General features: G+C 44.5%; 4 protein-coding genes across 4 annotated transcripts; all 4 read left to right on the forward strand.

Moving 5' to 3' along the window:
• Nucleotides 1–1,173: 1,173 nt before the first annotated feature.
• L199_002974 (uncharacterized protein) lies at nt 1,174–4,026 on the forward strand (the record flags this gene model as incomplete). The annotated part of the gene is made up of 6 exons (XM_064888711.1): nt 1,174–2,014; nt 2,139–2,300; nt 2,389–2,468; nt 2,546–3,253; nt 3,345–3,428; nt 3,496–4,026. 6 exons carry the CDS (start codon nt 1,174–1,176, stop codon nt 4,024–4,026), a joined length of 2,406 nt encoding a protein of 801 aa, XP_064744783.1.
• Nucleotides 4,027–4,657: 631 nt separating this feature from the next.
• On the forward strand, nt 4,658–6,108 carry L199_002975 (uncharacterized protein; the record flags this gene model as incomplete). The annotated part of the gene is made up of 9 exons (XM_064888712.1): nt 4,658–4,714; nt 4,781–4,817; nt 4,899–4,990; nt 5,069–5,168; nt 5,277–5,432; nt 5,533–5,591; nt 5,690–5,749; nt 5,817–5,982; nt 6,059–6,108. 9 exons carry the CDS (start codon nt 4,658–4,660, stop codon nt 6,106–6,108), a joined length of 777 nt encoding a protein of 258 aa, XP_064744784.1.
• Nucleotides 6,109–6,766: 658 nt separating this feature from the next.
• Nucleotides 6,767–9,254, forward strand: L199_002976 (uncharacterized protein; the record flags this gene model as incomplete). Its single annotated transcript, XM_064888713.1, has 12 exons — nt 6,767–7,047; nt 7,165–7,263; nt 7,332–7,391; nt 7,470–7,696; nt 7,777–7,879; nt 7,950–8,109; nt 8,174–8,271; nt 8,354–8,422; nt 8,488–8,649; nt 8,724–8,839; nt 8,898–8,953; nt 9,015–9,254. 12 exons carry the CDS (start codon nt 6,767–6,769, stop codon nt 9,252–9,254), a joined length of 1,671 nt encoding a protein of 556 aa, XP_064744785.1.
• A 590-nt stretch (nt 9,255–9,844) lies between these two features.
• L199_002977 (uncharacterized protein) lies at nt 9,845–12,301 on the forward strand (the record flags this gene model as incomplete). The annotated part of the gene is made up of 10 exons (XM_064888714.1): nt 9,845–9,929; nt 9,989–10,202; nt 10,267–10,546; nt 10,611–10,850; nt 10,905–11,217; nt 11,269–11,342; nt 11,411–11,671; nt 11,743–12,005; nt 12,075–12,142; nt 12,207–12,301. The coding sequence occupies 10 exons, from the start codon at nt 9,845–9,847 to the stop codon at nt 12,299–12,301; spliced, it is 1,893 nt and encodes a 630-aa protein (XP_064744786.1).
• Nucleotides 12,302–12,620: the final 319 nt, after the last annotated feature.

Raw genomic sequence — 12,620 nt, forward strand, 5'->3', positions numbered from 1 at the left:
AGATATCGTGCACAGACCTATGGGATTGTGTCATTGTGCATGTATGCTGGATTCACAGATACACGCACAGGACATGGAGATGTCAGAGTGGTGTATCAGCTGACCATGATGGAAGAAGATCACTCGGATCCTTGGATTCCCCTTCGATACAAACTTGTCCGCCGTTATTGCCGTTTCGTCCGGACATGGATCCTTTTCTCGTCCGTAAGCCGTAGTCGCTGCGCTGCAAGGGCGCACCCTCCTCTGGTCTCCTGCAAACATGATACCTTGTGTTTTGTTGGAGCTTTGGGTTCAGCGATGGGTACTTTCGGCGCAATGTGCCATTCGTTTTGGGTTTTCGATGACCGAAGAGATCGCCATTTCATGATGAACAACAAATATGAGAAGTGAAGAAGATTTGCTTCCGGATATGGAGATGGGGAATCAAGAGACCGATGCCAAGAGCGTCAAGTCCCACAGACTGCACTGCGACTACATAATGCAGCATCACACTCCGTGACCAAGTCAGAACTCTCTTTGACTGATGGAGATGAAGACGTAGTCGAGGTAATTTGAGATACACTCGTTGTGCATTGGCTCAAGATGATCTCTCGATGATCTGAGCTGACCTCAGATCGTGTTTCTTCTTTTTTGCATCCGAGAATTAACGGATTTGGGAATTGAATTGGCAAACTATTCGGGTAATCCGCTATTCGGTCATTTTACCACTTCGTTAATCTGCAGTTTTTCTTTTCATGCCATGCCAAGTCAAATCTAAACTCTGTGTGTCAACTCGAACACTATCAACATTCATTCATCATTCGTCTCCACCTGTATCCCCTTCTCCGTATTATCCGTGCCGCCGCCATCGATATCTTTGTCCCTATCCTTTGATAGGAGGTGCTCAAGCTCAAAGTTGAGTCTAAAAAAGATCTAAGCTATATACTGCACTCGCATATCCCTTTTTTGTTCCTTATTCGGTCATCGGTTTGTCGCAATAATAGAAAGCAAAAAGCATCCGAGCGAGAAAAGGAAAAGGCAGAGAGCAAAAGGGAATTGGAATCACACTAGCACACCAACAACATCAACATACTACGAGTACCCAGTACCCCACTCGCACCCTCACTCTCACTCTCACTCTCACTCTCACTCTCACTTTCGATCTCAGAGCTAGGACCCATCAACCAAATCAAGATGATCAAAACAACCACTTCATCATCCTCACCATCCACTTCCCCCCATTCTCATTCTCAATCACAACACAAAACTAAGACTTCATTGGATTTCATTTGTTCGCCTCATTCATCTTCGACTACGTCGACAACCACTCCCGATAGTCCTTCGGCTAAGCGAAGGAAGCCAAGAGACGACTCACCCTCATACATGTCGCCAAGACCTTCATCACCACAACCTACTTTCGCCTTCCCAACATCATCATCAAATATAATGACTAACGGTAATACCAGCAAAAAGACTTTGGAACGTTTACCTAGAGAATTATTAGCTTTAGTTGGTTTTTACTTGGTCATCGAGGATGAAGATGGCACTGAGAAACAGGACGAGGTGAAGAAATATGATAAACATCCATCAAAATTATTACCATTATTATTCGTTTCCAAAACAATATACGAACAGATATGTTTCGATAACAACCCACAACTTTATAATAGATTGTTTAGAGCTACGTTCGATGTTCAAGCTTTAGATAGGAGATATCAATGGATGAAGAAGAACCTCACCAAACCTTCCCCCGCTTCCAATTCAACCAGCGATAGTAGTTCAACATCAACAACGAATGCGAATGCAGATTCTACAGGAAATTCAGCCATATCCAAACCTGATGGGAAGAACAGGAAAATATTTGATCTATTTTCAGATCCTAGAAGCTGGGCGATCGATTATAGGACAAGATGGGAACAGTCATATAGGATGAGACAGGTATCGAAACAATCGAGAATTGAGATTCCCGGTATATGCGATAAAGAAGCTTATGTAGCGGATTTGTGGAACGTATGGTTCTTGCTGACTGAGAATGGTGAGTCTCGTCTTATCCCGGCGTCGATCTGAACTGTTTTTGGACAGGCGGGTCTGCGTAAAGACGTTTCTCGGCCGTTCGGCCTTGTGAGTGGACGATGCGCTGACGTGTCACTTTTTGTTAGATGGTAAAAACACTAGATTCCTCAATACCCAGTGTGACCTCCGAGGGTTCGTCCTTGCCTTTTACAAAGAGAATTTGTTGAAAGAATCATTGGTACCTGGATACCCTAGAGATACGGGTGATAAAGCTTTGGCTGTATGGTGTTGTCTCTTAGCTGGGATAGGTGAGCCTCCAAGGTCTCGCGCATGTGAACGCCGAATGCTCTTTATGACGTATGGTCGATGCTGATGCTGATCTATTGTGAAATGTAGACGATATCGGAGAGGATACACCCGCAGCGGTCGACGAGAAGATCTTCATGCTTCGGCCATATGTGTTTGCATGTGCCAAGGTGAGTTTGTAGTGTTATACCTTCATAAAGTATCCTTTCAGCAGCTGTATTTACTGATTTGATTTACGGCACAACAGTATGATATCCACTATGCCCCATGGCATTATCGTAAACTCCCCTTCTGTCCACCAGGATGTGAAGAGCACGAGACCGACGCCTCGATACGTATTAAAGCTATGACTTATAAGCGATTCGGCTACACATGGAAGAGGGCTCCCCCACATTTCGTTTTGGGGATTTACCTGGTATTTATGAGATTATTGGAAAGACAACCTGAGAGGGTAGGATTGAAAGCTGGATCTTCGACATTTTCCGCATCACCCTTCGAAGCTGGTTTACCAAGTCTATTCAGCATGTCGAAACTTATCCCGTCGGCAGAACATGATAGGGAATGGCAGAGGAATACCATGTGTCAAGATCCACATACCTCCCCTGGTTTACCACCCTTGACATTCGCTAATCAAATTAAAGGTTTCTGGCGAGGTAAATTCCTGTTTTACGATTTCGATTTATACCGACAAATCTTAGCTGGTAACATGCGTGGGGTTTATACTGGAACTTTTGCGGAACAAGCTGCTGAAATGGAGTTGTTTGAAACTATCATTAAACTTCCCAAAGCCCAATTAGGAGGTAAAGGACCGCTTTTAGCTGCTGGATTTAAAGATGAGTATGATGAGGATGGATCGGAACAGACTTTAATCAAAGCAGGGTATGGGTATGAGTTGTCGAATGAGACGGAGGTGTTGGAAGAGGGTTGGACGAAAGAGATTCTGATCAGTGGAAGGGTGAGTGCGAAGCTTTTCCCGGATCGATAGAGTTTACTGTGTATATCTGGCTAGACTCGCATATACTGACTTGAGTTTGTGATACTTTCAGGCGAGGACGAGTTGGGGTTGGGCCAAGATGAGGGGAAGAGTAAGATCGTGGGATGGTCTGGTCATTATGGAAATGACTTATTCGGTGAGTACCTTTGTAAATCTACAAGTAGACTACTTGCTGATTGCTGATATCCTTCTTGAACCCTCAGCGCCACGTTATGGGCAGATGGATATGGAAAGGATACCTTCACACGGGTGGATACATGGTTGGAAGATGGAGAGATACATTCACAGCGGAGAACCTGAGGGGATACGAAGGTGCATTTGGCATGATTCGAGCTGGCGATCCCTTATACCCCGATCATTTCCCAAAGAGGATGGAAGATTCTCTGGGTGTTAATGCGAATGTCAATCATGGTCAATCTAGTAATTCCCAACAGCAACAACCGCAACAACAATCTCAGCCACAACAACAACCTCAACAATCTCAATCATCGCAGTCGCAGAGAGCTCAGCAACTCGTACAGGCTTCGACCCCACCTTCAAGTTCCAATGGAAGCGGAGGTGGTACCCAGACAGGATCCGGACCACAACACGGTCCTTCTCAAGAGGATCCAAGATCTTCACAGAGTCCTACTGCAGCTCAGCAGTCGGAAGGAGAGGCAGGGGCACGTGCGAGGAGGATTGGAGGTGAAGAAGGTGATGCCCAGGAGAATAGTGGCAAAGGGAAGATGTACTAGGGCTAGGTGGAGTAATTTTCGAAGCGGTGCTTGTCAACATAACGCCAAGATTTGACTGTCGGAGAAAGGCGCATCCATCGGTCCGCTGAGGTCCTTGAAGATCATGCCTTATAGTAAAATAAATAGTATAGCTATAGTATCATGCTGTGCAGATGATGAGATGTATTTCACCATCCTTACACGTTCTCAATCCCCCCCACTTTGGTGTAGCTTTGTGTCGGTCATGCCCTCGGTATCTCTAACGTTAATCGAGAAGCTAAGGCTACAAAGGAAGGATTGAGCGCCGAGTCCCATACCGTAGAATCTAGAAATACGGCGCTCTGATCTTCTGGGCTGTTTATTTCACGTATAAATCTGGGAATGTTTAGATAATCCTACCCAAAAAAGTGGAGGTGATCGAGATTGAGGGTGTTAGATCAGGATATAGGTTAGGTTAATCTGTTAAACCCATTTCATGACGTAGGATCTGGATTCCGTATAAATAGTGAATGGCAGTTGCATCGACCATTCAGACAAAGGGAGTGGTTCTATCCATATCGATCGTCGAATAACATACTATACCTCCAAGATACATCAATAGAGTACACCTATATCCTGTCCTTTATATAAGTGAAAGTCCAAGTAAATCAAAATGGTCTGGCAAGTGGATTTGAAAGGAAAGACGATCGTGGTCACTGGAGGTAATCGAGTGAGTGGATTACCACATCGAACGATTTCCAAATTTTGTGCTGACCGATGGGTGAATGGATGGTAGGGAATTGGTTTAGCAATCAGTGAACAAGTTGCTCAAGGTAAGCTCATTCTTTACGCCTGTCACCTGCCAGTTTGGGCGCCCGAATGGAGTGTTGGTTGACTGATCGATCGTCACCTAGCGGGTGCACATGTGGCTATCATCTACCGAACGAGTAAAGATGCCCCCGAAGTAGCCAAGAAGATCTCCGATAAGTACGATGTACATTGCGAGGTACGTCAATTCTACTCGATCTTCGATCTTCATATGACAGAAACGAGTGTCGGGAAGACTGTTTGATATCTTGTATAGGCATACCAAGCAGATGTTGCTGATCAACAAGCTATAACCGAGCTATTCAAGAAGATATACTTCGATGTTGGACCTATAGGAGGTGTAGTTTGCAACGCAGGTAAGTTGACAAATTTATCTACCCGCACAATCTACCTCTTGCTAGTCATCCTGATCCTGGTAATTTCTTTGTCTTTGTTGTCGTGAAGCTGATAGGGCATGTATTTAGGTATAAATTACAAGAAAGACGCTTTGGAATATACCAAAGAAGATTTCGATAATCATTTTGGACCTAACGTCTGGGGTGTGTTCACTTGCGCTCAAGCCGCTCAAAAATTATGGAAAGAACATGATTATAAGAATGGAAGAATCGTTTTCGTCTCTTGTGAGTTGAACTCTCTAGTTTGCTTATATATGAGCTACAGCACTTTGCTTCGATCGAGAGAGCAAGAAAAATTGACTCAGGTGGTTTATCACTTCTGTAGCTGTATCTGGAACTATAGCGAATAAGGGTGAACAGCAAGCTTTCTATAATCCTACTAAGGTGAGGACTATCTGCTTTTTCATCTGCCTCTCTCCCTCTCTGCCTCTCTTCCGTCCATCGATCTGTGACAATATCTGAACGTTTTTTCACTTCAACAGGCAGCCGTCAACTCCCTTGCTCAGACCTTGGCCATGGAATGGGCACCACAAGGAACTCTTGTACGTTGTATCATTTCCCTTCATTGTCTGATATAATCTTTTACTGATTACCCACTATGCACCTTAGGTCAACGTCCTTTCCCCTGGATACGTACTTACCGATATGAACTCCAGTTTGAGAGATGACAAGGAACTTAGGGAAAAGGTAGCTTCGGATGTCATGCTGAACAGGATCAGTGAGCCTTACGAACAGGCTGGTACTGCCGTGTTCCTCTTATCAGATTATGCTTCATGTGAGTTGTTGCTTTCCAGTATCATCTATGTGCCTAAAGTTGCTAATTATTCTGTTTTGGTTCTTCGTTGGAATAGATATTACTGGAACCCAACTAATCGTAGATGGAGGTTTACACCATTGGTAAAAGTACATAGTGGTTGGCAAGTAAAATGCATATGAATGAAAGTAGGGGAAACAATGCAACCCTGGGGGACAGAAGCGACCAAGTGAGATGTCCGCTTGGATCTTGTTCAGCCATCCATAGACCTCCTGTTCAGGACGATGTTAAGCTGCCTCCGGAGACATGGCTATGTCATCACAAGTGGTATGGATGTTGCTTATTCATCCTACTCCTGTACATATTGATACCATCGGTGATTGGTGTCAGGTCTTGATAAACGAGGTGATTTTCCGTACGTACTTGCTGACTGGTACGGTATGATGTCTTTAATTGTATGTATCGTTTGCTGGAATCGATTTTATTTTTTTCCTTTTCCCATTTCGGCCGTATGTACTGTACTGGTAGTAATGATCGAATTCGGGTTCGACCGATGAGCTTAACTAGGAGATGACCGACACCGTGAGATCCGGAATAGGGAGAAAATATAAATAGCCATGCGTTATGATGCGATTGATGATCTCCTCGGAAATTGTTTCTGATGTAAAACATCCTGTCAACCTCTTAGACTATTATTTGCGTGAACCAAAAGGTAAACAATCAGAATCAACGTTACGAAGTCATTCACAGATATCCCGAGATAGAACATCCTATCTTTCCAGCCCCAAGAAGCCCCCTTCAGACCATGGCCGAAACGAGGGCGGACGAAGTTGGCCTAGAACGCTCTTTGACTACGCCCAATGACCTATCAACAACACAGAGATCATCCAGTCCGAATGGTCCTATCGAAAGCGAAAATGATCAGCATCCCACCACTCTACCTTCCGATACGCAGACTCCACAGTTTCAAGATTTGAACCATATCCAAACGAATTTCACTACCACGTCGAATAAACCATATTCTGTATTTACAGATGGACAGAAATGGTTTATAGTGATTTTCAGTGCTCTGGGCGCTATCTTCTCGTACGTATATGCTGTTTTTCACCGAATGAACATTGTTGTGTGGTCGTTATACCAGAATGGACAAAGAAGGATGTATGTTATGTGCTGATACATATCGTGGTATGGTACATATTGCAGACCGATATCCACGAATATCTACGTGCCTGCTATACCTACATTGGCGAAGGCTTTTAGTACAACTACTGAGAAGATCAATTTGACTGTTACGATTTACTTGTGAGTGCCAGATTTCCAGCAGCTATGTGGTACTGGAAAAAGAGGCTTACAATCGTACATGTATGTAGAGTATTTCAAGCTCTTACACCTTCTTTATGGGGTTCAGCAGGGGATTCTTTCGGAAGAAGGTAAGTTGTATATAAATATCATCTATTACAGTCCTTATTCCATCAGCAAGCTTACTCTCATGATTATTTTGATTATAGACCCGTTTTCATACTTCTATTATCGGTATACCTCCTATCATGTGTCGGAACGGCCTTGTGTCCAACGTCAGCCTACTGGTTATTGATGTTAATGAGGGTATTACAAGCTAGTGGAGGTTCAGCGCTGATAGCGATTGGTACAGGGGTAGTAGCTGATATAGCTATGCCTCATGAGAGAGGAAGGTATTTGGGTTTGTTCAATCTTGGTACGACTGTTGGTCCTGCTCGTACGTGACTAAGGTCTACTTCTTGATACTGAATTGCTGAGATGCTTGCTGATCCATGCATAATTCATGATATCTAATAGTTGGTCCACTGTTGGGAGGAATCTTCGCCTTTACCCTGGGATGGCGATCGATCTTCTGGTTTTTGTGTATATTCTGCGCTTGCGTATTGATACCTATGATCTTGTGAGTTGATTTGACTATCCTGGAAAACGAACCGGGAATTGCAGAGAGACTGATACTGGTTCGTTACTAGCTTCTTCCCTGAAACACTACGTACTCTAGTCGGCGACGGCTCCCTTCCTCCACCTCTGATCAACTGTACACCAGCTGCACTGATGAGAAGGAAGAGGGAATTGAGGGTATTGAAAGAGAAGGGTGAAGATCCAGAACAAATGACTTCGAAACGTGTTAAAGTGAGTTATTCCACCTCTTTCGATAGTAAGCGATCTTTGTGCTTATAATCATTCTTATGGTCAGTTCAACCCATTAGCATCGTTTTTGCTGTTCTTGGAACCTGAGATAGCGTTGATATTCACTTGGTCATCTTTGTATTATGCCTTTTGGTATGCCATCTTGTGAGTTGAAATCATCTCTTTACTATCAGGTATGACTATCGATAAGACGCGGAGTGCTGATTATACGAGTGGGAACTATCAGAACCATCTTTACTACGCTCTTGGAAGATCAGTACAAAGTCAACGAAGTTGTCATTGGTCTATGCTATCTGTAAGTCTGGTCCATCTTATATTCGCAGCGACAGATAGCAAGGCCGATGCTGATTGAGTTGGTAGACCCGGTGGTGTCGGAGCGGGTATATCGGGATTCTTGACTGGAAGAATTATGGATATCTTCTACCAGAAAGAGAAGAGACGTGTCGGTGGTGATCATCGTCATTGTCCAGATGATTTCAAATTGGAAAAAGTCAGGTTTATGATTCTACCTTATCATATTGGGTGAGTTGATGTCACTTCAGTCATTTTGTGTGAAGTTGAAGTTGATGCTGATGCTGGGCATTTTGCGTGTGTAGTATATTGCTTGCTGCTACGATAGGTTTAGCATGGTCGACTCAGACCCATACGCATATTGCTGTACCGATTATTCTGAACTTTTTCATTGGTATTGGAACGGGTTTCCTCACTACAAGTAAGCTCGATAAACCGGATTGGAAAAGGTTGAAGCTCATGGACTCATTGCTTTACAGCAACTATATACGGCATCGATTTATTCACAGGTCAAGGTGGAGCCGTTACAGCTACAGTGAGTGATTATTTTCCGTTCATATGATATTTCAACCAGACAACTGATATATGCTTGATAGTTCAACTTGATCCGATGTGCTTTGGGAGCAGTGACTACATCGACCGTCCAGTTGATCGTCGATCGTATGGGGTCGGGGTGGTGCTTCGTCCTACTAGGTGGGATATGTCTACTTGCTACGCCCATGCCGTTTGTTATCCTCAGGTATGGTCCTGCGTGGAGGCAGAAGAGGCGAGAAAGGAATGAAGAAAAGAGGTTGAAGGAGACTAATGCTCGGAATGTTACTGCTTCGACGAAGTGATCTTTCGTCGGTCATAGATATGTAGGTTAGATAGGTATACTAGATACCTTGTTGTACTAACAATATTTACGAGTTGAAATGCATGGTACTGTACATCCACATGCAGTCGATAATGCGAAGAATGACGGCGTGCCACTTGTATGTGTGGATTCAACGCACAGACCGTCCGAGATGAGGTAATCCATCCGATTCATCAGATCAAATCAACGTGACTGCCTTTGAGTCGATATGGTTAGTACTGTCTACTGTGTACTCTTGCAATTCCGCACTTTGTTCTCTTTCGACCTTTCTTCATCCATCTTCTTCTTTATAATCGTGTTATATACCCACACCTCCCCCTCTTCTTGATGGAGAACATCCAGAGAGATTCTTGATCGATTCTCTTGTATATACACTACCAGCTGTAGAATCATATCCTCATATTTCACAGCAGGAAACACGTTTATACCGTTCACTTCTCATAGATCACTCCTCCCTTTCTTCACTCATCGACCATCTCATCTTGACTGTTGATACCTCTTGCTTCTTCCCCTAATACCCCTCAGGCCTTCATATAATCGACTGACACCAGGTAGTCTCCCACACCCGTCATGCCCAAAAACGATACCCCTCGAAGTACACTCACCCAGATTGGAGGTTGGAAGCTGGGTAAGACCTTAGGCAGAGGCGCTTATGGTGAATCCCATGCCTTTCGGACCTTCTCGAAACAAGCTGATTCTGCCTTCTATTCTCAGCTCACGTTCGACTCGCCACTCATCCAAATGGTCATAAAGCTGCATGCAAGATTCTTCCGGCGCTTCACCATACCCCCGGTAGAGAAGTCAGCTGGGACGAAACCATAGATGCTGTGGAAGCCCATAAGGAAGTCGTTCTCCTCAAAGCACTCTCAGGGGCTGGTGTACCTGGTATAGTAGGCTTGGAGGGTGTGATGGAAGAAGGTGGATGGACGTAAGCTGGCGGTACACCAGAACCGTAGATGCCACCAGAGCTGACGTGAGATCCGACAACTTAGCTACGTCTTTCTCACTCTCTATCCTGCTTCTGCTTCCGCTTACTCTACACCATGGAATCAACAACATTTCATTCCCTTCTTCAGAAGACTTCTACAGACTATCGATATTCTACACCAGCTCAACATTAGTCACGAGGATTTGAAACGATCTAATGTCCTAGTTGACGAATATGGTCTGCCGGCGGTGGTTGACTTTGGATTCTCCCATTTCAGACCTGACGGTGGTAAAGTCCGAAGTGCAGGAGGTACTTTAGACTACTCAAGCCCCCAGAAAGCAGCTGTAAGTCACGTACTTCCCTACAGTAAAGGTGTAAGGCTCGTTGACCTCTATGGACGAGAAATAGGACTATTTGTATGACCCCAAACCAAACGACGTTTGGTCTCTTGGTATCCTCGCTATGAAGCTACTTGGTATCCCTCATCCATTCACCAGACATCGACCTCAGGAAGATAGTAGTGACATCAAACAACGTATCATCGAAGGTAGAGCGAGATTCAGGTTCGTACATGATGATTCACTCCCTGGTGGTATCGCAGAAGTCATCACTGGCATGCTGGAATTCGAACCAGAAAAACGATGGACAGTGAGGATCCCCTTCATGCTCCAGATGGTCTGCGATTCTCATTTTGAATTGTAGATCTCTCAAGTCCTTCAACATCCCTCTCTACAGCCCTTTCAAGCAGAACCCCCACCATTCTCACTCCCTTCAGGCGATCTTTCGTATATGTACAAGGTCGACCCGTCGGTAGTCGACGACCTGTGCTTCCTCGCTTATCTAAACAATCACTTCTACTTGTGTGAAAGTCCTCTCAAGATCATCCAGCGATTGCAAGGCAAACAGCCATGCTGGGAGAAGACATGGGCGAGTTTCTTGGGCGCTTGGTCGAAAAGAGCTGAAATGGATTGGGAAGATATCCCTAAGTCGATCACGCCTTTGAGAACTCGAAGCTGTAAGATAGCACATTCTTCAAGGACTCTACAGCTGATTTTGGACCATGTAGTACCTGCTGCAAGAAGTGACAAAGTCGAGCCAATACCCAGAGGTCCGCTCAAAGAACTTCATCTTACGCCTGAGGTATGTGGCGGTTCGTACAGTAGATGCAGATGAAGTGTTGCTGACGTATCAACGATTCAAAAATGCAGAACGTCAAAACACCTGTACCGGCTCAAGCCACTCGAGCTGCCAATGACAAACACCAGAAGCAGAACGTTCCTCCTAAACAGCCTCGAAAATCTCGAATATACGGGATGAAGACTAGGGGAGAATCTTCGAGGAATGTGCTTGGCGAGATCGACCGTCAAGAATCACATGAACAGCAGAAGGTTCCTAAGATCAAGGTTACCGCCGTAGACAAAGCTATCAAACCTAACAAAAGTCCTCAGCCCAAAGCGGAGGGCAAAAAGGTTAGTCGTTCATAGAGTACATGTAACAGATAAATGAATTAAATAGCTAACGCTTGATTGATCCTACGAAGGATAACCTCAACGTATATCATAATGAAACATCGGCTGAACCCTATTCCACTGCCACAACCCTGGTCAACAAAGTCTCCTCCAGTACTGAAACAACCTTGGCCTCGTCTGTTGTTGCTGGATCGACCTCTGAAAATGCTATCATCGTTGATAGTAGTTATCCTACTAGAGCTCAAGAAAGGGAAATCCCCGAGACTACCAGAGCTCTGAAAGCAGCCAAAGGAAAGGGTCCTAAAAGGGGGAAAGAGAATGAGACCGCTAATGCGTAAGCTTAGCTCTGCTAGGTATATCTAATCTCCAAGATACGCTCACTGATAACATGGAGGCACTGTAGTAATCGAAATAAAGGTAGAGGCAAAGCGAGTGAAAGTGGAACTGCTCATGCTGGAGAGCAGATGAAGGGTAAGCTGTTCGACTCGGACTGTGTACAGTCTACAGCTTATTCTGATATCTCATACCTAATTAGGCCTCAATCTCGCAGCGAATCAACCTAGAAGACATCGAAGACGATCACCCAGATTCGAAGGCAGAGATAGGGAGCAGGTGACTTCAAATGCTTAGTACCCGGAAGTCAGACAGTAGACATAGGTTGAGATGGAAGAGGAACCATGATATGGCGATGAAGAATAGGAACGATAAGTTAATCGTAGAGTATAACCTGTTGTATCACCCTTTTCCACCTCTTGTAAATAATGAGCAATTTCATCATAACGAGCCTTGTGAAAATCTGTAGTGTTCTTCGAGCGTTGTTTCTGTCAACTTGACGAGAAAAGAGAACGACAGGGGACGAATCGAGATGTGACGAATGAAAGTAAGACTGAATCGTCATGGCATACATTCGTGAAGGTCATACTTTCGTTAAGACGCATGCTAGACACAT

The sequence above is a fragment of the Kwoniella botswanensis genome, chromosome 1 (assembly GCF_036426115.1).
Source record: "Kwoniella botswanensis chromosome 1, complete sequence".
Lineage (NCBI taxonomy): Eukaryota > Fungi > Basidiomycota > Tremellomycetes > Tremellales > Cryptococcaceae > Kwoniella > Kwoniella botswanensis.